The sequence below is a fragment of the Ciconia boyciana genome, chromosome 1 (genome assembly GCF_034638445.1).
Source record: "Ciconia boyciana chromosome 1, ASM3463844v1, whole genome shotgun sequence".
In the NCBI taxonomy this organism is placed as follows: Eukaryota; Metazoa; Chordata; class Aves; order Ciconiiformes; family Ciconiidae; genus Ciconia; species Ciconia boyciana.
The window spans coordinates 136,139,260-136,165,693 of NC_132934.1; the positions used below are offsets into that span (position 1 = coordinate 136,139,260).

At 36.5% G+C, this 26,434-nt stretch overlaps 1 protein-coding gene across 1 annotated transcript in view; it reads right to left on the minus strand.

Annotated features, from left to right (window-relative positions):
- Positions 1-12,404: 12,404 nt before the first annotated feature.
- Positions 12,405-26,434, minus strand: part of MOSPD2 (motile sperm domain containing 2) — a 41,738-nt gene continuing 27,708 nt past the window's right edge. The window contains exons 9-15 of the mRNA XM_072849409.1: positions 23,778-23,948; positions 20,850-20,962; positions 17,082-17,178; positions 16,167-16,263; positions 15,365-15,494; positions 13,393-13,495; positions 12,405-12,853 (exon numbers count right to left, since the gene is read on the minus strand). Coding sequence (XP_072705510.1) covers positions 12,707-12,853; positions 13,393-13,495; positions 15,365-15,494; positions 16,167-16,263; positions 17,082-17,178; positions 20,850-20,962; positions 23,778-23,948 — 858 coding nt within the window. The 3' untranslated portion in view covers positions 12,405-12,706. The remainder of the gene's footprint in view (positions 12,854-13,392; positions 13,496-15,364; positions 15,495-16,166; positions 16,264-17,081; positions 17,179-20,849; positions 20,963-23,777; positions 23,949-26,434) is intronic.

The window sequence follows — 26,434 nt, forward strand, 5'->3', positions numbered from 1 at the left end:
ACATTTTAAGTCCTTTACATTCAATAACCTAAAATTGTTTTCCACCCCTCCAAAACTCCTGGAGTACCACCTTTACCCAGGGCCCTTCAGTCTAAATTCTGGCTTATTCCAATCAAATATTTTCTCTAACTCAATAATATTTTGACTCCATTATCCTCCAGCACTATGTAGCAAACTATATTTGGAATGGTCTGTCAGTTTCTCCCACAGCTTCTGGCAGTGTGCTATGCGATTTCAGATACGTTCTGGAAGGAAACCCTATCATAAGTAACAGCACAATATATCCCTAGCCTCCAAGAAGACATAGATCCCTACCCTGAAGAGGTATGTCTCTAGATAGAGAGTTTGCAACTCATTTTCCTGTTGCAGAACTCTGTATATTTCCTGGAGGAGAAATACACCCATTTAGAAATTTTACTAAGTAAATTTTACTCAACAAATTTTAACTAAAAAATATTTAATCTTATTTTTTAATATAGAATAAAAAGCTTGAAATATCGTTTGCTTACAGTTTTGGTCATCAGTTCAAAGAAGATGGTTGAGATTACTTTTTGGTACCAGGTAAGTAAAGAGCATCGGGTTCAGGCATATATCTCTTTTCAACACGTGAGGCTTTTTTGTACTTTATTTTCATTTATTTTAAAATTGAAAACTCCCATTCATGTCACTAGCTGGACGTGAATAGCATCAGTATAGGCACAACCATCTCTGGTAGTTATTACTAGTCGCTACTATTTTCTTTTTAGCTGAGATAGGTGGAAGGCTCCTGTGTCAATCCAATTTGCAGTACTTACAGTTTTTGTATGACTTACTTTTCCTTAGCTGATACATTGCAACCAAAATTGTAGTCTTCTACAAACAGGTTTTGTATCTAGTCAGTCTCTTTGCTGATGTCAGGGAAATACTGACAAAACTGGAAATTTGATCATTAAATATTCCCCTATTTCTCCTTTTACTTCTCTTGAGGATCAATTCACTATTTAGCCTAAAAATTGCCCAGCATTATAAATGTATGAAGGCCATTTTTGCTGGCATGAGAGAGCTGTATTTGAAGCATCATTGCACTTCCAGACTGAAATTTGTTTGGGAGACAATACTAGAGCAGCTATCCCTCTGGTTAAGCCAGCCCGTGTTTTCAAAGCAGCATAACCAGGTCTCCTGCCCACTGGCCCAGACAGGCTGGCAAGAAAGATCCTTGTATTTATGAACATGGTTGAAAACCTCTAACATGTATTTTGCTTTGAGAGCCGCCAAATTTATCTGCAAGTTCATTCACATGTACACCTGCCCACCATTAGGCAGACATGACTTACGGGTGACTTTGCTAGTGAAGACAACATATTCACAGCATGGTTCAAAGCAATTTTCAATTTGGCTACCAAAGCAATCTCCACATTTTTTTGCAACTGCTGCTTCCTGGAGGGTGTTTCATTTGCTCCAAGGGGAAAAGGAAGCTACTCTATGCTATCACACAGCAAACATAAGAAGGCATCTGTCACTCCTGTTCCCCACTTGTGAGAGTTTGGAGGCATCTGCCTCAGTCCTGCACGAGGCCATCAAACACATGGCACATACTCCCTGCGCATGGTCCTTGATAAGCAGGGGCCAAACTAGTACATCTGCTAATGGGTATCTTTCAAATGCAAATTTCACACATACAGGCAAAACAGCACTTAGAAAAATACCTGTAGACTCGAAGGAATGTCGGAGTCTCTCTTGCACTGTGCTTAACTCAACTCACATGTCATGACCAAATACCAAATCACCCAAACACTAATCTATGTATGTCTTCTCTGTGGTTGCTATACCAAGAACCACTGTTTTCAGGATTTTCAATCTTCATTGTTTTATTATAATATAAACAGAAGAGGGAGACATTAAAACAAGAGGTTCATCAATGACTCCCTTCCCTGAGTCACTGGCTTGCGAGGCAGGTCCTTTCCTCCAGTCTGTCTCTCACTCGAGCAACTTTTTTCATGGTTTTCTTTGGGTCCCATCAAACAGAAGGAAAGTCTCCTCCATCCCCCCAAGGAGTCTCTGGTCTCTGGCTCCTGCTGCTGGGCCTCCCTGCCAGGCAGCAGTGGCCCCACCGAGAGCGTGCTGGGCTTCCCGGGGGTCACGGCTCCATGGGCTGTGCAGGGGGGTGGCTCGGGGGGCTGAGTCAACCCTCTTCTTCGAGGCCATGGTGAAAGCTGGCTGATTTCAAGCTCTCTGAAACAAGGAATTTGTAACTTTACATTGGCTATAGATCGCAAAGTTCAGGCGAAGCCACTCTGAATGCGTTTTGAGCCTCCTTTTCTCCCAAGGTCTGGAAGACATCTGTTTGAATATTTTATTATTATTATTTTTACTAGTAGAAGGTACTATTTTTCTTGCTTAGCACATGTTCATCAGTCATTGTCACTATATGAGAAACTTTTTTTTTTAATTTCACAGTTGTTTAAATTTACATTTCACTTTCTAGTCCCAGGTCACAGATCCACTGTCAAAGCCCAATACACACAAGAGCAACAGTCAGTTGGAGTAGTGCTGGTACAATTAGAAGTAGAACTGATGGACTTACAATAATTATACAAAATACAAGATGGCCATTGGTTTGGAGAAAAATTTCCTATGCTGCCAGACTGCCTCTGGTACCAGCCCGAAAAGCACCTAGCTTTGCTGTGTTTGGTTTTGTGAGTGCCTGGGTATCAGCTGACTCCATGTTCTGGTCTGGGGAAAAATAGTGCGTGTGGGTGAAGCAGCCACTACCTCAAGCTGAGAAATAGCTGCAGCAACAAAAAAAGCAGCACAGATCGGAGCGGATGAGGTTGGAAGACTTGCAAGAAAGTCATCAGAAAACATAATTGCCAGCATCTAGAATGGCCGCTGTGCTGCTGGAAGTGATAACAAATAGGAAATTGAATCATGTTTCATTTGAGATTTGCGATAACTGCATAATTTCACTTAATATCCATGCTTCCTTGTAGGAGAAAGAACTTACAGTACTGTCACAGGTAAGGTATTCAAGTCTGAGTACCCCGACATCCCCCTCCTGCACCTTTTCAGAGCGTGCTGAGCAAAGCAAGGACAGAAAGGTTTCGCTCCTCCAGGGAGTTACCTGCAGTCTGTCCTCAGGAAGGAGGATGCACTGTAGGCATATTTGAAACACCTACGCTAAAGAGTCTGGTATTAAAAATTGAGTTAGAATTTTATTTTCTTCAGAGGTTTATCTGTGCATCTCTCTCATTCCTGATGATTCATAAGCAGTAACCTAATGCAAAAGACAAGAACACTTCATTAGGAAATGAAGTGCTAATGACTGCAATCCTGTTTTGCTAAAGCATGACTCGGATCTAGAAAACTCTACCAAAGAAACAGACACTTTGGTAAGCAGATGTATGGCTCCCTGAATTTCAGTGGTGGGTACACTTCAAAAGGACACTTTGGAAATTGATTTCCTTCTGGTAGAGTGCATTGTAACCTAGCCATGAGGTTTTTCACCCAAGAGATAGCATCTAATCCAACTGGAAGATGACTGCATTTTTCCTTTATTCTTTGCAAGTTCAGATGCACTTAAAGAGAGAAGTTAAGAGGACCTGATCCACAACATTTGGGCACTACCGTGTGTGGAAAAGAAATCTGGCCACCATTCAAACAGCAGAGATGACGCTCGGCATATTGAGTCACCAACACATATAAGACCATTTGGCCTAATATTCTTAATTCTGCTTGCAAAATTCAAAATGGTGTCAATCTGCAATACTTCCTAGGGTGACGAGGAGCTGAGGACTGAGAATGGATTTGCTGAGGAATGGTACACGATCAGCTAGCAATAGCCAAACTGGAAGGCTTCACTTTATCCAGATGATTTTTGAAACACCCAGGTCTGCTGACAAACCAGAAGATCACACATTACATTGCTAACAAGACAGTCCTGATACAAATCTTGTGTGTTTCTTCCGTGCTGATGGGTAAATAGATGTTGCAAGGCCCTCCCTTCCCCAGTAGTATGAGCTGTAAGGCAAGAATCCTTGCACGCTGTCAGAGCCACTAGCAGGCTGCTATGTCAAAGCAATGAGAGCATGTGAACATGATGTAAATTGTGCTATATTTATGTAGTCCGGCTAAAAACAACAGCAGCAGACTTGGAAAAAAATTCTCTTTCCCTTGCTTTTCTTTTAGAGAAGAGCCTATGGGGTCCCAAGGATTCTGCCTCTTATAGGGCCCTTAGAGCTGGAATTGCTGCTTTGTCTATGTTAATCCCTCCTATTGTTTTTTCTTCATCCCACTTATTGTTCAAACTAGATGCTGGAAAGTGCATTTTTGCAGCAAAGTTGGTAATATGTGTATTGACATCTTAAAACCTCTCCTTCTTTTGTAACTGTAAGAGTTCTCAAGATCCTAACACGTTAATTAACTGAATTTATTAGCCCTCTACAGCAGTCATCTATATTGGAGTGTTAGCAGGAATTATTTATTTGCTTTGAAAAAGTTTTTTGGTGTTAACATTTCTTTGCAATGTTGATGCAAAATTTAACCTTTTGAAGTGTTCCTGAAGACCTGAACTCTCTTTCTTAAAATACTTTGGAAATACTATACAAGATACAAACGAAAATTTTAATATGTATTACATTACAATCAAACTGCAAAGAAACTGATTTGGAAAGTTCTTTAAAGTATAAGTAGAGCATGTCACAAAACAATAAAGTGCTTTTTAATTGTATGCAACTTCCCACTGCTCTTGTCATCTGAGCAATACTACAGCAAATACCGTTGTTTCAACACCGTGAGAAGTGATCATTGAGTTTTTGCTTTCATTCATATAAAGAAGTCAAGCACTGCAACATATGTCAAAACACACGAATATCACCTGAAATGCAGTCTGTGTCATGCCACATACTGTAGTTTCTCAGCTCTATGCAATAGTAACTCACTTTGGTGAGTGAGCAGAAGCACATGAGAGGACACCACATCACGTGCTGCACAGCACCGGCTCTCGTCATCCTCTCAAACTCATCCAAAATGATGGTCAAGGAGAGAAACTACTTCTGAGTTACAAAGTTCCTTTTTTTATCACAGAGAGGAAAGCTTCTATCTTCTCTACCAATTTGTCCCAGCTCTATTTTGATCTGTGAGTAGATTAAAATAAGTAAATCTGCCTGGTCTAAAAGTTGGCAAACTGTTTTGATGCGTGATTTCATGTCGCCTTTTTGGTTTCTTTTGGTTTTAAACAGATCACAGTCATTATAGCTGGAGTTGCAAATGTGATCATTTTGGACCTTAGTTTTCCCTGTGTTTAATGGCAATAGGACCAACCTATTTTACAGGACTTCTTTTATGATAAATATGTGAAAAGACAGTAAAGTGTTCAAATACTACAAGGATAGTAACTGAAGACAAACAGGGACAAAGCTGAGGAGACATTACAGAATAAGCAAATTCCTTCTCGTCTGTCAACCTGCAAACACGGGGTGGCTTTTCCACACATTCTTGAGTTTTCCAGGGATTAACAAAAACAACGTTGTATTTTCAATTACAGTAAATAATTCTAAGGAGAATTTTAAAAAGGAGGTGTACTCCTGTGTTTTAATGTTCCATACCTGCAAGCTTTGTCATCCATTGGGCCAGACTGCTGTGAGACAGCATCTATGTGACTAAGGAACTTCATGTATATTTCCAAAGTGAAATGGTTAATGGAAGGTAAATCTCACTGAAAATGGACAGAGCACAAAATCTACTTGCCTACCCTGGTTTTTCAATGGGCAGCTTAGAGCAGACAAAACCAATACAGCTCCTTCCTTGGCTACCTCACCTTTTATTTATCGTGTAATACTTCTCAAGGTTTCCAGCAGATGCCCGTGCCCAAAGTAGTGAAAAGAATTAGGTACTCTTCCTCTGATGCTTTTGCAATTTCTCCTCAATTTGGAAACTTACTGGAGTAATGGATGCTCTCTCTGAAGAGTCTTAGGACAGTGGCTGTACCATTTCCCCATATTCCCCATCCATATACCAGTACTGACAGTCAGCATAGGAATATTGGAGTGTACTTTCAGTATGAGCTGGAAATAAATGACTTAACACCTACTCTATACTCCAACATGCATTCAATGTAAGGGGTAGGAAGAAGCATCATGTCAATCACAATGATCTCTGGAACAGCAATAGCTGGGATTACACGCATTTGTTCAGGATTGTATTTAAAAATTGCAATGGACTAGTATGAATGAACATTGCTTTTCTGAGGTTTCCCACCAAATTCCAGACTGGACTGAGAACCCATGTTTATACATCCTTTTTGCAGAACAAAGCCCATCAAACTGTGAACTCAAGAAGAAAGTACTACTTTCCTTTAGAAAGCACTACAAAATGTTTTTGTGAGTCATCACCATCAGCTGCAATTTTAAATTCCAAAAAAATTATAAGAAAAAGGAAAATATGGTAAATGCTACTTGCGTACAGGAAAATGCACTTCAGGGCATGGGGATTATAGTAATTCAGATGCCAGTAGGTTAAGCATCAATCTGTAAGTGTTAGTTGTACCAGATTAATGAAGCATCTGTGGTGTTTGCCCCGATTTGCTTTTCCTTTCAGCAATTTATCAATTGTAGCATTCTAGAAAATAAAAGCTTAACAAATTCTGTTTATGCTTCTTTTTCACACTACTGTTGTCATCTATATTTATTTAAATTATGTTCCTCATTTCTGACATTTTCCCTGGGGCTTGAAGAGCAGGTGTTCAGATATAGCTCCAAGCTGTCAAAAATGAAACTGGCAATGATTTTAACAGATACAGGGCTGAGGAAATACAAGAAAGTTGTAACTTTGAATAATTAAACACCACACAGGATTTGTTAGACTACATCATCATTATCCAAAGGATATCTTAATTCAGATTTCATCAGAAACACAAAATGGGATAGTGGTCATGGTGGGACTGATACTGGGAGACTTCGATTTGAGTTCTCATGTCCAAAGCATTTCTTTGCAAATCTAAGGAAACCACATTGGCTCTGAACCAAAACCTATCAATATTGCTTTTGTTCCCTCTCCTGGGCCCAAAATTAGGGCGGGACTTGCTCTAGAGAGACCATTTAGCCTGCTGTGGGAAGAGCACATAATTATGTAGCATTGCTCCACCTTGCCCTCCTGACTTTCTGGACAAAACTGATGTGTGGGGGGAATCTTTACCACTTACTTTCTCATCAAGCAGCAATGCTAGTTTATTGTGTGGCTACTTCACAGTATACACACACGTACTGGAATAACAGGAGCAGATGTAACCTGTTATTTGTAGTTGGGTCTGTAACAGAAAGTACATATTCAACTATCTGTTCCTTCTGGTAAGTTCCAATAGGCCAAGTCTTTTGCTCCTCAGTCAAGAAGGTTTGTGTAGAGGTATTTATTTCAGGAGCAGGGTCCGATCAAGACTAAAGAAAAAAGAGGCATGGTGACTTAAAGTTTTTGAAAAACAAAAAAAACCCCTCTTTGAATGCTTTCAAGGAAATCGCTGCTTCTTGCCGGCTGAATCACCATCAAGTGTTGGCATATCTTATGGGCTAATCAAGATGAATGAAACACATAATTTACTATCCTTCTAACAAGATATTTTTAACAGGAAGCAAAACCGCCAAAAATATTTTGGGGAAAAAACTCCAAGTGACAGTAAAGTAATGAATACATTCTACTGCTGACCAGAGAAAATGAAAGATAAAGAAACAGAAGTTACAAACTTTTTTTCATGTTCAGGTTTTCCTACATTTCAACCAACTCCCATACAGTGCTAATATAGCACAACTGATATTAAGAGAATTAAAACAGAACAGAGAAAGTAGTACTAACAGATTGAGAGACGCTGAAGTGGCATAAGGAAGAACGTAGCAGTCCTTTGGGTGGGCTACTGCTGTACTTTGGACTATGGTGAAGACCACAATGACTGGCAACTGATAAATAGTTTTCTTTTTTCCTAAAGGGTTTTGTACTTGCACTTCATTATTAACTAACTTCAGCAACACCATCAGAATGAATTGCCTACTGCAATCTAAAAAAACAAGTGCTATTAGCTGCAATCATACAGCAATAATTGAGCACTCTTCAGCTGTTAGCCCAGTGCTTCTTTCAGTGTTTCGGAAAACAGACGTGACTTAGAGCATGCCGAGTAGGTAGAGGTTGATGCACCAGTCTTGCAAATGAAGTAAACCAGGAGCCGATACCTACTGGCAAAAATCTGTTAGCTGCTCACTCTTTGCTCATATAACTCGTGGATTTCAGTACTTCTACTCAGAAGTAGCAAAGTAGTAATTGCACAGATCTACTAGGAAACTACCTAAATCAGTCCCAGCCAAGACCAGCACATGGAGCTTCATTCACCTCCTCTACAAAGAAGGAAAACCTCTCACACTGCCACGCTTCTGGAGAGGTGGATTTTTCACACTTTATTTTTCAAGTTGGGTCTATGTGTACTACTGTAGGCATTCACTATGTGAAAAGTGGCAAAAGCAATAGTAGTGAGGTCCGAATTGAAAAGTGGGACTGAAATGACTGAGAAAACTGAAAATGGGAAGTTTACACTTCTCACCAGCTGCAGCAAACACAGAGCCAGGAGCTGCTGATGCTGAAGTATGCCCAAGAAATAGGCATACTGAAAAACACTGTTAATTTGAATCATTAACTTACAATCACTTATCGTGTGTTAACACACACACAATGGAAATGTAGCAACTGCCATAATACCAAGTCAGTAATTCCTCAGTGAGCCATCCTCCAGGAAACAGGGAACAGTAACTTCAGAAACTGACTTAAGGTGTCTTCTTTAACCTCAGAAAAGAGCACTCAACCTGCTCTTCCTAGCTAATTAGAACTGACTAGCTCTTCCTAAACTAACACATATACTGTAAATACAGACATCTTCATGTCTCGGACACAATATCCTATGGAACTACTACAAGATGTAAACCGGTGAATTCTTACAGCCACTTGTGATGTGTTTTGCAGAACAGCGTTGTTTGGTCAATTTTAAAATTTGTTCTATTATTCTGACTGAATATCCACTTTCACAATAAAGCCATAGAAAAAGAAAGAACTAACACTGTCCTTTACTAACAGAACAGCATTTAAACTTTTATGCTGCCAGTCTAACTACACAGAAAGTACGAGGATCCCCAAGACAGCGCAGTGACTTAAAATGCTCTCTACAAAACCCCATACAGTCAATATCTGCCATATAAACTAACATCTGGAAGCAGGGACAAATGTTTGAGAGAACTTGAATGCAGACATTAGAGACAACTCAGTTATGGCAGGGAACTACTGATGAAATAGAAAGGCAATTAAAAACCCCTGTTCCTGTCCCTGCTGCCCCTCCCCCCCCTTTTTTTTTTTTCAAAATGTCTAAAAACCATTATGCTTGTCTGTGTCCATTTTTCTAAAGAGGGAGGAGAATTATTTGATATGTTAAAATATTATAATCAACATTTTTTTTCCAAATTAGCCTACTCCAATGTGTTTCTTCCTTAAGATAGTTTTTGAATCTAACTAAAAAACCTCAATATGACTGTGTCCTTATGCAAAAATGCCTGTTTTCACTATCAAAAAGAAAATAATTCCCATGTAAAATAAACTTTTTATTCTTTTTTGCTACCTCTTCGAGCATTCAAATACACTGTAACATTAAACCACTCTAAATAATTTTAGGGTGAACAACATCAGTGCCAATGTGAATGGTGTCACTGAACACCACCTATTCCTATGGTTCAGAGCTATCCCGCAGTAAGGCTCTGGAGGTAGAGAAGAGATGACGAACACAGCATTATCTATGAAGTCTTAAATCTAATATTTTCGTTAATAAAGTAAAAAACTGAACCTAAGAATAGGGCACAAAAATTGCTTGCTAGGAAAAGAGTATGTGCTCTTTTGGAGCACAGATTGCTAATGTTTAGGATTACAGTCATTGCTGTCTCTTAATTGTCTGTAAAAGCCAAGATTAATTGCTAACCTACAATGAGAGAAAGGAAAAATCAACCTTATGTCTTGCTAGTTCATGTAATCAAATCCTATTTTGTGAATTCTCTAAGTTCTAGAGTGCCCCAGCTTTATAAACTGAGTTTCATGTACAGTGAAAAAAAAATTGAAAACAATCTTTTGTCTGTTCTCTCAGTTTTGGGTATCATGTCAAATCATGTTACTGCTGTGCACTCTGTAACTTCAGTGTGCGTTAACAAAACCTTCCAAAATGGACTGGCTGAAATGTGTGTTTCCAACCATAGGCAAACAAAACTGAAACTACTAACAGCTGAAGACTAGGAAAATACTCATGGGTCACCATGTTTTATGATGATAGAAACAATGAAGTTCTCACAGAAGAAAAATACAAAGTAGATTACTGACAATTTCTATTTAAGAAAAAATGCTGTTACTTTTTTTTTTTTTGCTTATATATATTTTTCTATTTACTGTGTGATGTTTAAATAATAGTTAGTTTTACCAAGAGATATATATATTGTATTGTGTGGATTTGCATTATTTGTGCCACGGTAGTGTTTACATGCCAATATCACATGCTATCCTATTATGTTAGGCACTCTGTCTAAGAATCCATGATCATCTATTTTACATTTGTCTGAAAAGTATCATCACAGCCTCTATTATACAACAGACTATGGGCCCTTACCATATTGACCCCTCCTTCATATTAAGTGTCTGTAGAACATCAAGAGAACCAAAACCTCAGGAAATGTAGCTTTTTTTAAAAGACTAAACATTCAAGACTAAATATTTCCTCATATTTATTTTGTAACTGTATTTTTCTATAACATATTAAAATAGAAAAGATGTTCATCTGATTCATCATACAAAGAAAATACCAACATAGTAATAAAATACTGAAAATATGAAAGCACCCAAACATTAAAATATTCATATTGGCAAAGACTCTAAGAATATATTTCTTGCAATTTTACAGTAAAGTGCTATTCAATCTACTCAAATTAAGGAATTGGCATTTTAATAGCATGGTTATTATTATCTTAAGGTTACAAATTACTTTGTTATCTTTCCCAACAAGACAACAACCCATTTTGTTGGAAACAAAGCATTTGAGTTGCATGCATATGAAATAACCTAAATAACAGCTTCATAGTAAACAATGAACAATATAAGTTGCCAATTCATTAAGAAAACAAAATACTGAGAAGCAAACTGAACAGAAATTAGATTAGTGAAAAATTAAGAAAATGCAGATGTAGCAAAATGTTGTATAAATTAAGAAAGGACAGAAGACTGTGCTCCAAATGGTTCTATAGACTTGCCTTTTACATGGTAATTTTTCTAGTAATCATATTGAACAATATTCTGCTTTATTAGTTAATCAGTTTACTAATGCATTTTTTAAATTGCCCTTTTCTATTTCCTAGAAATGGTAGTACATCTACGACACACTGGAGAGATACTGTAAGCAAAAAGACAGAAGCAGACTGTGACCTTCATTTCTCCTCAACAATCTTTTCCTACCTACTGAAGTCAACAGACAAAACTAAATGATCTGTTACAAAGCCAATTTGTAGCAAAAATTAATTATAGTAAAGAAATTATTTTAAATTTTTAGACCTCATCAAGAGTGAAAATTTTAAATGTATGAAAGATACCATCAGTCTCCTTTTAAGTGTTTATCATTTTAATATACATATTTACAACGAGTACACAAAGAATCCTTGTTAGCCTAAGTTTTTGCTAGCTTCATTCACTATTTCTACAACAGTTTCTGAGAAATGGCTGATATAACACCTTTATGTTGCCTTCAACAATATTTAATCTTCCTGTCTTGACTTGCTTTTTTCATAAACTCATCTGTAATTTAAGCATATTGCACATCTCAGAGTAAGTTCTTACATTGACCATTTATTAGTCTTTTTATGAACCAGTAATGGGTCATCAAAAGTCAACTCTCTCACTCCTTCCACAATTTTACTAAAAGTTGCTTTCAAATTAAAAAAAAGAAAAAAGGAAAGAATAGGAATAGTGTCTCATCATGCTTATTTCATTACTATCTTTGGAATCAAACAAGGGTTATATTCCTGGTCAATATGGCTGCATGTTATTTGGTAGGAAATATTTACAATAACTTTGCATTCAGAAAAAGCACAGAAATAAGGAATTTAACCAATGAAAGCAATAAGCCTGAATTTCCAAAATAATTACTAACAACAAATATCTTCCTTTATATAAGCATGTACCTAGATTTAAAAAAAATCTGCCTGTACTACATAATTTCTGTAAATTCTTCTGAATGAACAAGTTAACCTTTAAAATACACTTAGGTTGACTGCTTGCACCTTCTATGAGAGTAATTCAGGATGTAAGAATGAATATGATGAAAAGAAACAAAATATTGCATTTAAAGTAGTTGAATAGAGGAAAAAAAACCTAAACAGTTTTAAATTATGTTGTATTTGGTTTCTTCCTTCCAGTTCAGTAGTATTTATTGAGTTGTACAGTGAAAATAGGTCCTAGCTCTAACATCTTCCTCAGGCACTGTTCTAAGTGTCAACTTTCAGTAACTTCCTTTGCTGGTTATTCATTTCTTCTTTTCTTTCAGGAAATTGTATCATCGTTCATTGTTGTGGGCTCACAAACCTCATTTTGGCAGTTCCAGAATCCAAGCGCAGCACTGCAATCTCTTCCACTCCAACCAATCATGATAGGCAGCACATCCAGTGCAAAGCAATTCTTTTTAGCTTCTCTGGGTGTATGCCAGGTAGAAGCAGAAGGCAACAACAGTAACTGATAGTAATGATAAAACAACTGACAACTGCTGGAACCAGAGGCAGCGATCAATCTGCTCTTGAAGTCTTTTATTAATTTGCAGTAATCGAGTTAGCTGAAAATAGAAATAGTTTCATTAAATTAGAATTACTACACATGAAAGTACTTGTTAATTTAGAGCTATTTAGCCAAAAACTATAAGCACAGTTAAAAAAAAAAAAAAAAAGAAAAGACTTCTCTTAGTGATCCCGTTTCTATCACTACATACTTCAGGAATCTGTTCCACTAAAGAAACTCTGAATCTTAAAGAGTTATGGATAGTGTATATTGCCTATATCAAGCAGGTGACATCTTTACACTAGGAAGCAAAAGATACTGATGAGGCTCACTGATACCCCAGATATGTAACTTATACAAGAGGAATGAGCACTGAATGTAGTGCTGAATATAATACACTGAAAGTAGTATTTTATTAAACCAGTACCGTTCAACAAAATAATTAAATCACTATCACTGACTTAGTTACTTTCAACTGCTGAGCTTTTCAAATAGTATAATTTACAAAGTACCAAAGAGGTTTAGTACAAATTCTTTTTATCTCTATCATATTTTATAATTTTGTCCAATATTCAGCACAAAGGAGTATACTATTACCTGTATATGTAAATCTTCATTGGTTTTTGCTGGAATACTAAATGTGTTCTCTTTTAATGTCAGAGAAGAAGGCTTACTACTTTCTACAACATGACACCTGAGCCTGTGAAAGGGGAAAAAAAAGTATGCACCCAAAATCACAAATTTAATGTAAATTGTATAATTAATAGTAAACAGTCCATCTAACAGTTATGATATGCGCTTTATCATCTGTTCTGGTTGATTAATTTTCTAAATGACTATTAGAATCACAGAACCACAGAATCATTTGGGTTGGAAGGCACCTTTAAAGGTCATCTAGTCCAATCCGCCAGCAACGAGGAGGGACTATTGCAATGATGGTCTGAAAAGGCTTTCTCAGTCCACCAATTACATTTTGACAGCTTTTGATATAGAAAGCAAGATCAAAATTATCTGCATGCTCAGTTATAATATATCTTCATAATTTTAAATTCATAGCACAGGATCCACTGGATTATTCAGTCAAATACTCACTACCAGAGATGCAACAATTTATTGAACAGCAAACAAAATCTAAAGGTTTTCTTTCCATTTTAAACCTTAGCAACAATGTTTTTCACGGAGTCCACCTCTTCCACAGTTGAATATGCAGGAACAGAATTTCAAGCCACAGTTGAAGGTAGTGGAATCCTATGCAATTTATAAAATACAGCAGAAGCTCCTCTGATAATATGCAAGTCAATTAATGTGGGAATTAATTTATTTGCTAAATAAATTATTAAATTGAGGCTGTGGCATTTTTCTATTTTAAGGAAAGATAATTGCTACAACTTCTCCGGCAAGACAAAAGAAAAAAAAGGGACAAATACGTGTAATAAAATCTAAGTAGATTCCTCAGATAAAGCACTTGCACATATAATATCAAAGAGATTATAATTATATTCTCCACTACTTTTAATTTAGGTTTAATAAAAAGTAAAGGTCAGTTTTGTATTGATTGGTAACATACATACATGGCAGACTTTGCAGGTCATAAATTTAATGTAATCAAATAATCTCTCCCTATTGTTTCAGGGTCTGTCTTAAAAAAAATTCCAACATTTGTGCAAGGAAGCTTAAGGTCACTCATATGATGTAGATTTTGTTTAATAGGGAAGTAAGGGACAAGCATTTGAAGCAAAGATAGAGCAAGACTTAGGCATCAAGTCTCAAAAATACTTTGTCCATGATAATTTCAGCCATGTGGGGGTAAAGGCAGCACATCAAAAGGAAAAAGAAAAAAAAAAAGGAACAATCTACAGTAAAAATACAGTCAAATTACTTTTTTTTAGAGATGAAACAGCATCTTGATATCATGACTAAGACTTCTAGATGAAAGAGAACTACAATGAACTTTTCCTAGAAATGTACAGTGATACAACTAGATGTGAACAGATGAGAGAGGAGAGTAACAGGTACATTTAAAAGAGTGTATGGGGAAACCTATTTTCCTAGTGGTATTTTTCCACCATTAAATATGGAAAACCACACATATGAACATGTGATAGGTTTTACAGAGATTTTCTACAAAATTATGTTTTTCTGTAGCAGAAAGGGAATATTTTTTAATATTGTCTAGCAAAACTGTTTTGCATTTGGTATGTCTTCTTTCCTTGCCTGTTTCTTTTTAGAAAACTCAAGTGGCACATTCTTATTTTAAAAAAAAAAAAAAAAAAAAATCTACTGTCCACGTGTATTGTCACATCCATTCGCATTTTTTCCACTTAACTCTTAATCAGCACAAGAACAACAACAATAAAAAGAAAAGCATGTGCAGAATACCATGATATTTTATGCATTAAAAACACCTCTAATCAGTTAAAACATAGTGGAAGCCTCAGCAATATACTTCAGTCAGTAAGCACACAATTGGGTTTGGAGAATCCTTCACTGATTATGAAATGCAAGTGCTATAAATCAGCTAAACGATAATAGCTAAAAAAACCCCGTCAACAGAAAACCATATGCTCACCTATGTTCCATCACTTTGGTCCTAGGGACTTCTTTCCAAAACTGAGTCAATTCTGGTACACCTGCTCCAGAAGACTGATCCATTTCTGCTGCCATTATAAGGAAACGATCCTGCAGAGAAGCTGCAAAACCTGCCCTCAAAGAAAAAAAACAAAAAAAAAAAGGCAAAAGTGTGCTTGGATAAAATGACAATATTACAAAGTGTATAGAAGCATTTTTGAACAAAAGTGTTTTAAAATGAGAGCTTGTTCATTGCAGGACATTGGACACTGACTTACTAGAAATAAAAACAATGAAATCATTCTCTTAAGCTCAACAATTTTGATTACAATTTTCCCAAAATTCTACAGTTTCATTTTAACAGAACTAGTTTCACCTGAATGATTCAAGGACAACCCAGAATTTTGTAAAGAATGCATTCTCCAGCAAATTCAGCTGTCCTTGCAACAATTTAGGAAACTGATTTACCGCAGCTAAACTTCCACTGTAATAGAGCACAAGTGAGACAGCTGCCACTGCGACTTTTTTTTTTTTTTTAAGACAAGAAACAAAATGGGCTGCAGACAACAGCTGCTTATGCCTAAGTAGAATAGTAAATCAGTACGGGCAGTTACTCAAATGCTGTCTGACATCCATGTTTTTTTACAAATAGTAACACTCTCATACAACAGCCAAGTAGACATGGGTGTCAGTCAGCCTTACACACCAGCAAGCACATACAACATTTAGTATTCTAGAGCAGTCAGCTTGTTAATAAAACTTGTCCCGACTTCTTAAAAATTCTATTGTAAGATTTTAATTACCACCATGAAGAGACACTATTATATCCAATGATGTGCCAGGTTCACAGCTGCTGTTACTAGGTTTAACTCTGTATTTTTCAGGAGCAGTTGTTCTCACCTACAAACAAAAAATACCAAGCAAGCACATAGTAAATGCATGCACAAACTATGATTGTTTCATAACCTCCCTCATTCTGTAATAACTAAAATCCCCAAAAGCTTAAATATTAAGACATAGTTATACATACAGTCTTTAAAATATTTTGTAGGAGTAATCAGACACTGGAATTCACTTTTTCTTCTCTCTCAACCACTTCTATCCTTTCTTTTCTGGCATATGCTATTTTTCTCTCTTATAGACATACATAAAAAGAGCCAAGAATATCAAATGGACTCTCTCTTAAAATTCTTAATATGAAAGTATGGAAACTTTAGTTATTTGTGTGTGCAGGGAACACAAAAGATGTGGTGGAAAACCAAATCAAGATGCAAGTCAACTCAGTATTTCTGAAGCAAACATAACTGTGTTCATTCCTTTGATGGTGACATTTACAGATGGAGCTGCATCATTCTGGAGCATTACTAACTTGTTCCCAGACAAGATTTAAAAAGGAGAAAAATTCTAAAGAGATCACTTTTCAGTGCTCAAGCCTTTCTTTTTCGGGAAGTATTAGACTCTCAATAAAGAACTAGCCACCCCCATAGCTCTTTTTCAGTCAGTGTACCAAAGATTTGTATTACTGATTATTCCCTTTGGGGTGGTACATAATAGGCACAAATTCAGCTAGACGATTTATTTGATCTGCTTCAAACATCACAACAGAATAAAAAATTTAGACTGAAAAGAGGGTTTAATAGTATGGTTTTCCCCTTACCCAAAACAAGAAAAAGTTACACATTTAGTAAAGTATATCAGGCCACACATAAAATACTTACCTTAAAAGCCACTATGTTTTTAGTGACGTTTGTGAGAACTATCAAACATTTTTTCTCTCCAGTTTCTTTGGAGCCAAAATATAGTTCTTCTGCTGGGCTAGTAAAAAATGTAAAAAGAATTAGTTTATTCAAATTATCTTTATAACAGATCATAGAAAAAACCTGACCACACCTACAAGAAAATAAAATACTTTCAACCCTGCAGCTACAGTCACTATAAACAGTTTTTCATCAAAAAAGCTGTGAAAACAAAATGCAGAAATTTTGTAGTGAAGGCTCAGGATTGACTCATGACTACAAGTGGACCTAGCTGCCTCAGCTGATTACTGCCCTTGACTTCTTCCATCTGGAAGAGTGTGACCATCTGCAACAGCAGGAATAGCCAGCAGATACATACAGTGACTTCAGCCACCGCATCTTAGAGCAGTACGTTAAGGGAAAGCATCATTAATTTTAATTGATGCTAATATTAAAAGAGTACAAGGTGTCACAGACAGGGAGTAATTTCCACCTCGTACATCTATCCTTGTAATGGGTATAGTGCACACGTAAGAGGAGCAGGCAGATATCTGCAAGTGGCAATCACTTCAACCACTACAGCTAAATTCACTTGTACTTATGAGTCAGTCTTCACGTACTTCTGGTGACACATGCATAAACAAAATTATTGCTTGTTTTTTATTCTTGTGCAATTAGGAGAGTCATGCATGAAATCTTTTAAATCATATCAAACTAACACAACTCATTTTGGAATAAGCATTCAAATGAACACTGCTAGGCAAAAAGTAGGGCATGCTCATATACTACAAGTTGAGAGGAAACTCAAGTAACAAGCGAAAAACTGTTTTCTTTCAATACATCACATTAGGAGAACACAAGGAACTGCCATACTATGCAGTACTACAGAACTGCATATTCTTTTGACAGAAATCCTTTTTCAAAAAGCGTGTTACATTTTTTTTTCCCTTTTCCCCTTTTTAGAATGCCAATTTCATGTTAGTTTGGCCACCTCCTCCTCAAAAGACCTCATTTTTACAGTACCAACCCTTCTTTCTCCTCTCACTTAAACAAACCAGTATACTAGCTGAGAAGAAAAATCCTTGGTGCTGTAGAGCAAGCCTGAACACTCATGTTAGAAGAAGAGTCCAATGGTGGCTGTGTGTGTGTGGCAGTGCCATGTTTTACAATGCATTAGACAGTCCACATGACAATAATTTTTTTTCTTTTTGGTGGGGAAGAAGGAAGCGTGCCGAGTGAGGCAGAAAGCAAGAAACTGATGGGTTTAAAAAAGATTAATAGGGTAACTGTATCCCCTTCTCCTCTGTTTTTTTTCCCCTGTTTTTGTTATCTTAATACTGTACTACTGCAGCTGTATGTTACAGCAGTTGCAAGATGAACCATAAATAAGACAGGAAAGCATTAACTAGCATCATAACAAGCCACAAAAAGAGCTCAAGGAAAGGTACATTCTGCCAGAGCCTGATCTTTCTTGTTCCACCACCAACTGTGGCTACTGACGGAAAAAAAAAAAAAAAAAGAGAGAAAAGAAAGAAAGAAATGGGCTTGAGGGCCACTGCTGTATGCCTGTTGTCTGTGAAATCAACCAGTTCCATAGTGTTGGGGGTGGGTGGTGTGCAGTTGTTAGGAGGGTGGTATGTTATATTTTAAATGAACACCCAAGCTTTTTAATTTTTACAGAAACACTACTTTCTTTACCTTTTTCTGGGGTAACCATTTCACCTTGTACTAGAAATTCTCATCTCAAAATACACCACCATGGGAGCTAGTCTTCTGCCTGACAGTGCAAGTAAATGGTTTTTTGTCTTAGCAAATATATTCATTTATTGAGGAGGAAGGCCAATAAAGACCAGTCTTTCACACTAAGGTATACAAGGTAAATGCAGTCGTGGTCTAAACCAGGGAGAGACAGATGACTAGTGAGTATGACTACAAATACGAGAAACAGAAGAGCACAAGTACAAGCTTTGGTCATACACCAGAGCCAGCAAGTACTAAGCAGTGACAGGTAAGGAATATCCCTGCAGAGGGTCCAACGAGGCCTCACTGAGTCTTCTGCAGCAGCAGTTAGAAAGGCACAGAAAGGCTGCTGGTTCTTGGTGATTTCATGGTGCCAGAGCTGTTCTGCCTCAGCTTCCCCGTCAGGCTCTAGGCTGTTCCCTTTACCAGCCAACACTGGTTTCAGCAAGGATACAAGCTAATTATACTAGTAGAGCTTATAGTCTCTGACATAGGTGCCTGTGACTAATTATAAATGGCACTATATATTATCAGTTCAATAAATTTCAGGAAGATTCCTGAAAATCTTCCTGAGGAAGATTCCAGGGAAACAAAAACTAGTTCTAGCTTCTACAGAGTTAGATTATTAATAAAGAGCAACAACTGCGCATACTCTCAAGAGTTTACTTAAAACAAACAAACAAAACAAACAGCAAGGACAATGGAGACACCAGTATTTTATTTTCCATGACAGGAAGACTACAAGTATTAGCACCTCTATACTTGAGTAAGTTTACTCTTTCATGTAATTTACATGAACTCCAACACTTCTGTTCCAACGGTAGAACTTGAAATATTTTAAGAGAAAAAAAGATACGGGGGGGGGGGGGGGGGGATGGGATGTTGGGTGTTATTTTTGTTTGTTTGGGGGTTTTTTTGTTGTGGTTTTTGTTGGTTTTAGTTTGTTAGAGTTTTGTTGTGGTTTTGTTTTGTTTTGTTTTTTAAGAAGTGGATGGAAGAACACAGCTGCTTTTGTTATAGGGACAGAAAATTTTAAACATCTTTTAAAATCACAATTCTGCAGTCTATGCCTATGTCCTGCCATACAAGAAACTAAGTCTCTACAGAGGAGGTTTTTGCACAAAGGACTATGAAGATAATTTTCATTTCAAAACCAGGAAAATTTGACACATACAAAATATTTTTTTGATGCTAATGAGCATGTCATTATTCAAATTCATTCCAAAACTAATTCAGTACAGCACTTACAAAATTAGCTAAGGAATTACCTATAAATTAGATATTTTCTTCATTCATCTAATAGCAAACTGGAAGTGAAAATAAAAGTTAACATCTAAATCAATTTCTAAACAAGCATCTTATGCTGAAAGGCAGTGAAAAGAAAAAGTGATATTGGCTAATTCATCTTTTTTTTTCCTAGTTTAATGATAAAAAGTAGATTAACTGCAAGATGTAAGCATCTTGGATGACAAAATCTTCTGAGCAGATATGCCATTTATACAGAGCACTTCCCACACAAAATAAATTGGACCCATTCATTAAGTTTAATTGGTGCAAACTACTAGTGTAGACATTTACACCATCTTAAGTTAAAAGAATTTAAGCAAGATTTAACAATGAAAGCTGTCTTAGTAAATGCATTGTTTTTTCTTAAGACAATGCAATCAATGTCAAACCACTGCTCTCATTACAGATAAGCACAGGTTTAACTAAATCCAATGACAGTTTCTCAATATAAATGAAACCATGAAATGCTTCTATGATTCTATGAAATGTACACCTACAAATTAGTACAAAAAGCATGCCAATGGTGACACCAAAAGATTCACTAAAGACATATAAAACCAGAAAAATTCTTTGAGCTTTGTAAAAATCATTCTTAAAAGGATGTTTAGAATTTGTTTTCCTCTAATAGTCTGAAAAAATAGTTTATTTTGAAAAATCAACTAGTTCAGTACTGAAGTGTCCAAGCCACATTGTAAAAAAAAAAAAAAAGAAAATTATTATTACCTGATATGTAATAAAGGTCCTTTAAAAGTGGTTAATGCTTTCTTTGCATTTTTTTGTTTGATCTCTGCTTTGTCAGTTTCCTCTGATTTGGAAATTTGTTCTATAGAATTCATCTGAGTAAAAATGATAGTTATAATGATTAACTAGAAACCTGGGTTACACATTACAGAATCATGCAGGTATTTCAAAGAATATCAGGAGGCTTATTTCAACAATTTATATATTACAGACCAAGCTTAATATGTATTCATTCCCTGAAGCGGCTTGAAGTCTACTGAATAAAATGATTTGTTATACGAGTTACATAATGTATTAAACATGCATGAAACAAAACTTCTGCTTTGGTTTTTTCCATGTATTTTCCTGATGCCCAAGTTGGTTATTTTTGAAAACTCCAGACATGTTAAGTTGTAGTACTTCAAATATTTAAGATTATAAAGCACTGATGTTATTCTTCCACTGCAAAACTTTTCAATTAAAACAGACTCCCCAATACAATCACTACAACACTGAACAGAAAACACAATAACAATTCCACACTTTATTGCACTGCAGAGTTACTAAGCATATCTTCACTGCTTTTAGATGGAACTCTGAAGTATTGGAGAACTTAAAAGAAATAATGCTGATTGAATTGGTGCATCCAAAACTGCAGTATCTTAGGTTCTGAGGGTTTTCCTCTATCACATTAAGAAAATACATGTCAGCAGGCCTGAACATCTTATTATAAAAAAATGAAAGAACTCTGGAATTAAGTGCAAAACGGGGCAGGGAAGGAAATACAGAAGATTGAAAGAATTAGTTATATCATGACTCAAGATCAGCTAGGTGAACAGTTTGCTTAGCCTTGTTTTTATTCCACTTAAAATACAGACAGAAGACATGAAGAGAATTCAGTTTATGTAAAATTGAAGTATGGGAATGAAAGGAATACAAAATTTTATCGAAAATAGGTTTTATAAAAAGAAACCACACAGGAATTTCTTTTTTTTTTTGTAATTACAGTTATAGTAAAAGGTTAGTGTGTAAATACACTGTACTAGTTATGTGTTGGGCTTTATTCTACATAAATCTAATAAAAATTACCAGACAAAATATTACTACAGCACACATTAAAGGTGGAAGCATCTACAGGACAGGCACTTACTAACCAAGTTTATCACTCATGGCTCCCTCTACTTTGTGGAAAGAAATAGGCCCTTCTATGGGATAAGAGGAGGCATACATATATAAAATAAATCAGATGAATTCTTAGTCATGACTAAGAGTCTGCATATAAAGACTGGTAGTGCAGTAAATAATGAAGACAATGGTATCTCACAGATCACTTGAAATCTGTTAGTTTGGAAGCTGGCCTTATTAAAAAAAAATTGAATATTTACATGTAGACACAGTCAAGTAAAAAATAATTAACTCAGAAATAAGAAATGCCAACCATTCTGAGGCAATAAGGGAGTATTTCTGAAAAACACATATTGGAAAAGAACATAACGTTGAAGTGGCAAACAATGGTGTATTTGCTGTGGAAGAAAGAACAAGTATTATTCTTAAATATGTGAACAGGAGAATAGTGAGAAACTATTTTTACAGAAACAGTACCAACAACAATGAGATATGGTCTGAAATTTTGGAACTATGTTAAAGGTAAGGCCTTAAACATGCCTTAAGATCAACTGATGCATGATGAGCATAAATGTCAATCTTAGTTCACTGAAAAGATTGAGTCGCAGCTTGATTACACTGTATAAAAGAGAAAATACCATAAACCAAATCATTATGTTTAAGAGCGAAAAACAGTAAAATAAGAAAAACCACCTTAAGTGGAAAGCTGAAGTCAGCTGAGCAAATTAAAAATGAGCAAACACTGAGGCTATTAAGCAGCAAAGCCAACTCAGACACTGAACAGGAATTCTCCTTGTTTCCATATCTGAGAATCAGAGCTTGGAAGATGTGCTACAATCGAAACAAGCTACTGAGTCTAATGGTCAGGAAGTCACTATGGTTATGTAATGTTTCCTTTTGACCTTAAGGTCAGTGAAATTATCTTTTTTTGAATAGCTGGCCAAGTTGCAAAGAACAGCTGGACTACTTAGTGAGCTGTGTGTTTCAAATTATTCTGACAAAAACTTAAAACAGTAAGTGAAACTGAAAGTGTATTATTAAAGTATTATACTCCATTAAATAGAAGTTTTGCAATTCATACTCCAAAATTAATTATGGCACTGAAGTGGTGAATTTCAGATTTTTCCTACTATTTTCAAGAGCGATATCCCCACTGATTATCATTGCATATTCCTAAATATCACTTCATATGGACTTGTGTAAAACAATGCCTTTATATTTCTGGATAAACACCACTGCAGGAAGATTCTATTGTAAAACAGGATTGATGGATTAGGGATACAATCTCTCCTGAGACTAAATGGAAACTTTTATATGTTGAGATTTTATCAATAATTTAAGAAAACAAATTAACATCCAGTAAAGTATAAATATTTAACTGGTAATATTTTCTCATGTACATACATACTGACTCAAGCATCTGAGAAAACTAGACATATTTTAAGATGTACACCACTAGATATCCCAAGATTAAAAATCAACCAACTAGAAAGACATAACCTTTGAAAACAAAACACAGAAACCTTTTAAATTTTACTGTACAATTCACTATATTCCAGAGATACACTAAATATTTGGTACACGTTTTACTCATTCAGAAGCATGAAACTGGTCTTAACAGACTAAAAAGCAAGGTTGAAACTACAAGTATAATTTTTAGTTTTACTAGGTTCTTCTGTCAAACTGGAGGGGAAGAAAAAAAAGTCAACACAAAGTAAAAGCCTGATAAGAAACAAAAATTATATGCCTCCTGTCCCACCTTGTAACCATTTAACTAGTCTTGCCTCAACCTTCAGAGTTAGCTACCTTTTTCTGATTAAGGTTTTGTTCTTCATTTGGCTCCTCAGTCTCCTTGGTGTCCGCATCTATCTCTTCTTTACTTTCATGCTCATCTTCACTAGTAATGGGTCCATTTTCACATAAAGGAGTTTGAAAATCATCATCAACCAATGGAGGATAACTGTACTTGAAAGAATCCTAAAACATAAGGAGATTTTTAAAGGAGCAGTTATTTAGGAGGATGACAAGTGCCTTCTCTAGTATTTTTTTAAAATGGAAATACTATCAATTTTTTTATTTCACGACTTGTACGTTTCATTTATCCATTTTAAGTTGGACCCCTATGTTTTTATCATCATTAATAGACAAATAAATACATCCACCTAATGAAGCCACTAAATTGTAATTACTGTTGTTATTTATAGTCACAGCAGAACTGTAGAATCTGGTCTACTGAGGATCAGCATTCAGAGTCTTAATGCTGAAGTTTTTCTCTTAGTTCTAGGAAACGTGGTTTAAAACCCATAACAGCTATTTCTAAAGAATGTCACAAAAGTGATGAAAACTTCAGTTGTTCTTTGTATTTTAGTTTCATAATAGCCACAGTTTAAATAGTTTAAAAACCAAAAACAAAACCACAAAACAACCCTGAACAATCCCTCAAGTTTAACCTAGTGTGTGGACCTCTAACATATCCTGCAGCTCAGACCTCAGTCTTTGGAATGCCAAATTAATTTAAAGACCATATTCAAGACACCCGAGTAACGTAGAAGCAGCACACTTAAATTCTCAATGCTTCTCTACAGTAAAGGTATCTTTTCTAGTGGAGGATCAGTAAAAAAACAGTTTTTGCTAATTAGAAATACTCTTAATATTCTCAAAATAGTTTTATTACATCTTACATAATAAAAGGAGGAGTTGAATGCACCATTAGCATTGGACAATGATTAATGGGATGAAATTTAACAAGTCCAAATGCTGGATTCTGCACCTGGGATGGAATAACGTTGGGCACAAGTATAAATTGGGAGAGGAGTGGCTGGAGAGCAGCCCTGCAGAAAGGGATCTGGGGGGGCTGGTCGACAGCAGGCTCAACATGAGTCAGCAGTGTGCCCTGGCAGCCAAGAGGGAAAACCGCACCCTGGGGTGCATCAAACACAGTATAACCAGCCGGTCAAAAGAGGTGATTATCCCGCTGTATTCAGTGTTGGTGCAGCCTCACCTTGAATACTGTGTGCAGTGCTGGGCCCCACAATTTAAGAAGGATGTGAAGGTCCTTGAATGCATCCAGAGGAAGGCAACAAAGCCAGTGAAAGGGCTGGAAGGCATGTCCTTTGAGGAGTGGCTGAGGACTCTAGGTTTGTCTAGTTTGGAGAAAAGGAGGCTGAGGGGTGACCTCATTGCTCTCTACAGCTTCCTGAGGAGGGGAACTGGAGAGGGAGGTGCTGATCTCTTCTGCCTGGTATCCAGTGATAGGACGCGCAGGAATGGTTCAAAGCTGCATCAGTCAGGGGAGGGTTAGACTGGACATTAGGAAGCATTTCTTTACCGAGAGGGTGGTCAGACCCTGGAACAGGCTTCCTAGAGAGATGGTCGATGCCCCGAGCCTATTAGTGTTTAAGAGGCCATGTTATTAAGGCATGTTATTAAGGGACAATGCCCTTAGTAACATGCTTCTAACTTTCAGTCAACTCTGAAGTGGTCAGGAAATTGATGATCATTGTAGGTTCCTTCCAACTGAAATATTCTATTCTATTATGTTAGAAACAGTGTTTAAATAGGGATCTCTCTTCCTACTGCATTTTCAAATAGTTTTAAACCCCAAGTAAACTGAATCAGTTTGTCAGCTTTTACAGTGGAGGAGGAAAATAACATAGCTTTGACTCCTGCAAGGCAGACTTAAGCCATGCCCACAGTTCCCAAACCATGCTACCAGCAGGGAGTTAAAAGAAGTGTTTCAAGAGAGTTCTCCATAAGCAAGTATATTTTCTCAAAATATAAAGAATAATGCAATGTTAGGAAAAAAAAGAAAAACCTGAGATGGGGTCATTCAAAGAATGCCCAAACAAAACAGCATACTTCCTGCTAATCTATAATCAAGGCCTAAATCTCTCCTATTCTTCAGGCTGAAGTAACAGTCACAGACCTCCTGGTGAATGAAATGGGTATCCACTGGCTCAAGCTATATCCTATTAAGGGCCTAAAGGACAAGCTTTAAGTATCAGTAACAGACTAATTCACTATTAGAAAATACTCCAGACTGTTAGAAACATTACAGTAGGCTTGCAGAATACTGACATCCTCCATTTGCAAATACAAGGCAGAAATAGCCAGCTTACCCTTAGCCAAACTGATAAAAAGCCTTTTCACTCCCTTCCAGCATATGATGAAGAGCATATGACAAACTGACCTTAATAAAGAGATGCTAATTTTGCTGCACATTTCACTCGGCCACATTAATCCACAACGCTGGACAGCTTCAGCAGCTGAACAGAATCTCATCACTGGGACAACTCAAAGTACCATCTTTCCCAATCACAGTCCATAAGTTTCAGTGACATGGGCTTATCTACTAACAGGGTGAAAACCTCAGACAGGTAAACAAGATATTTATTCAATGCTTGATACATAGCATTGAATAACTCTGTAGTCTATAGAATGCAGACTACAGAATGCAAGACTAA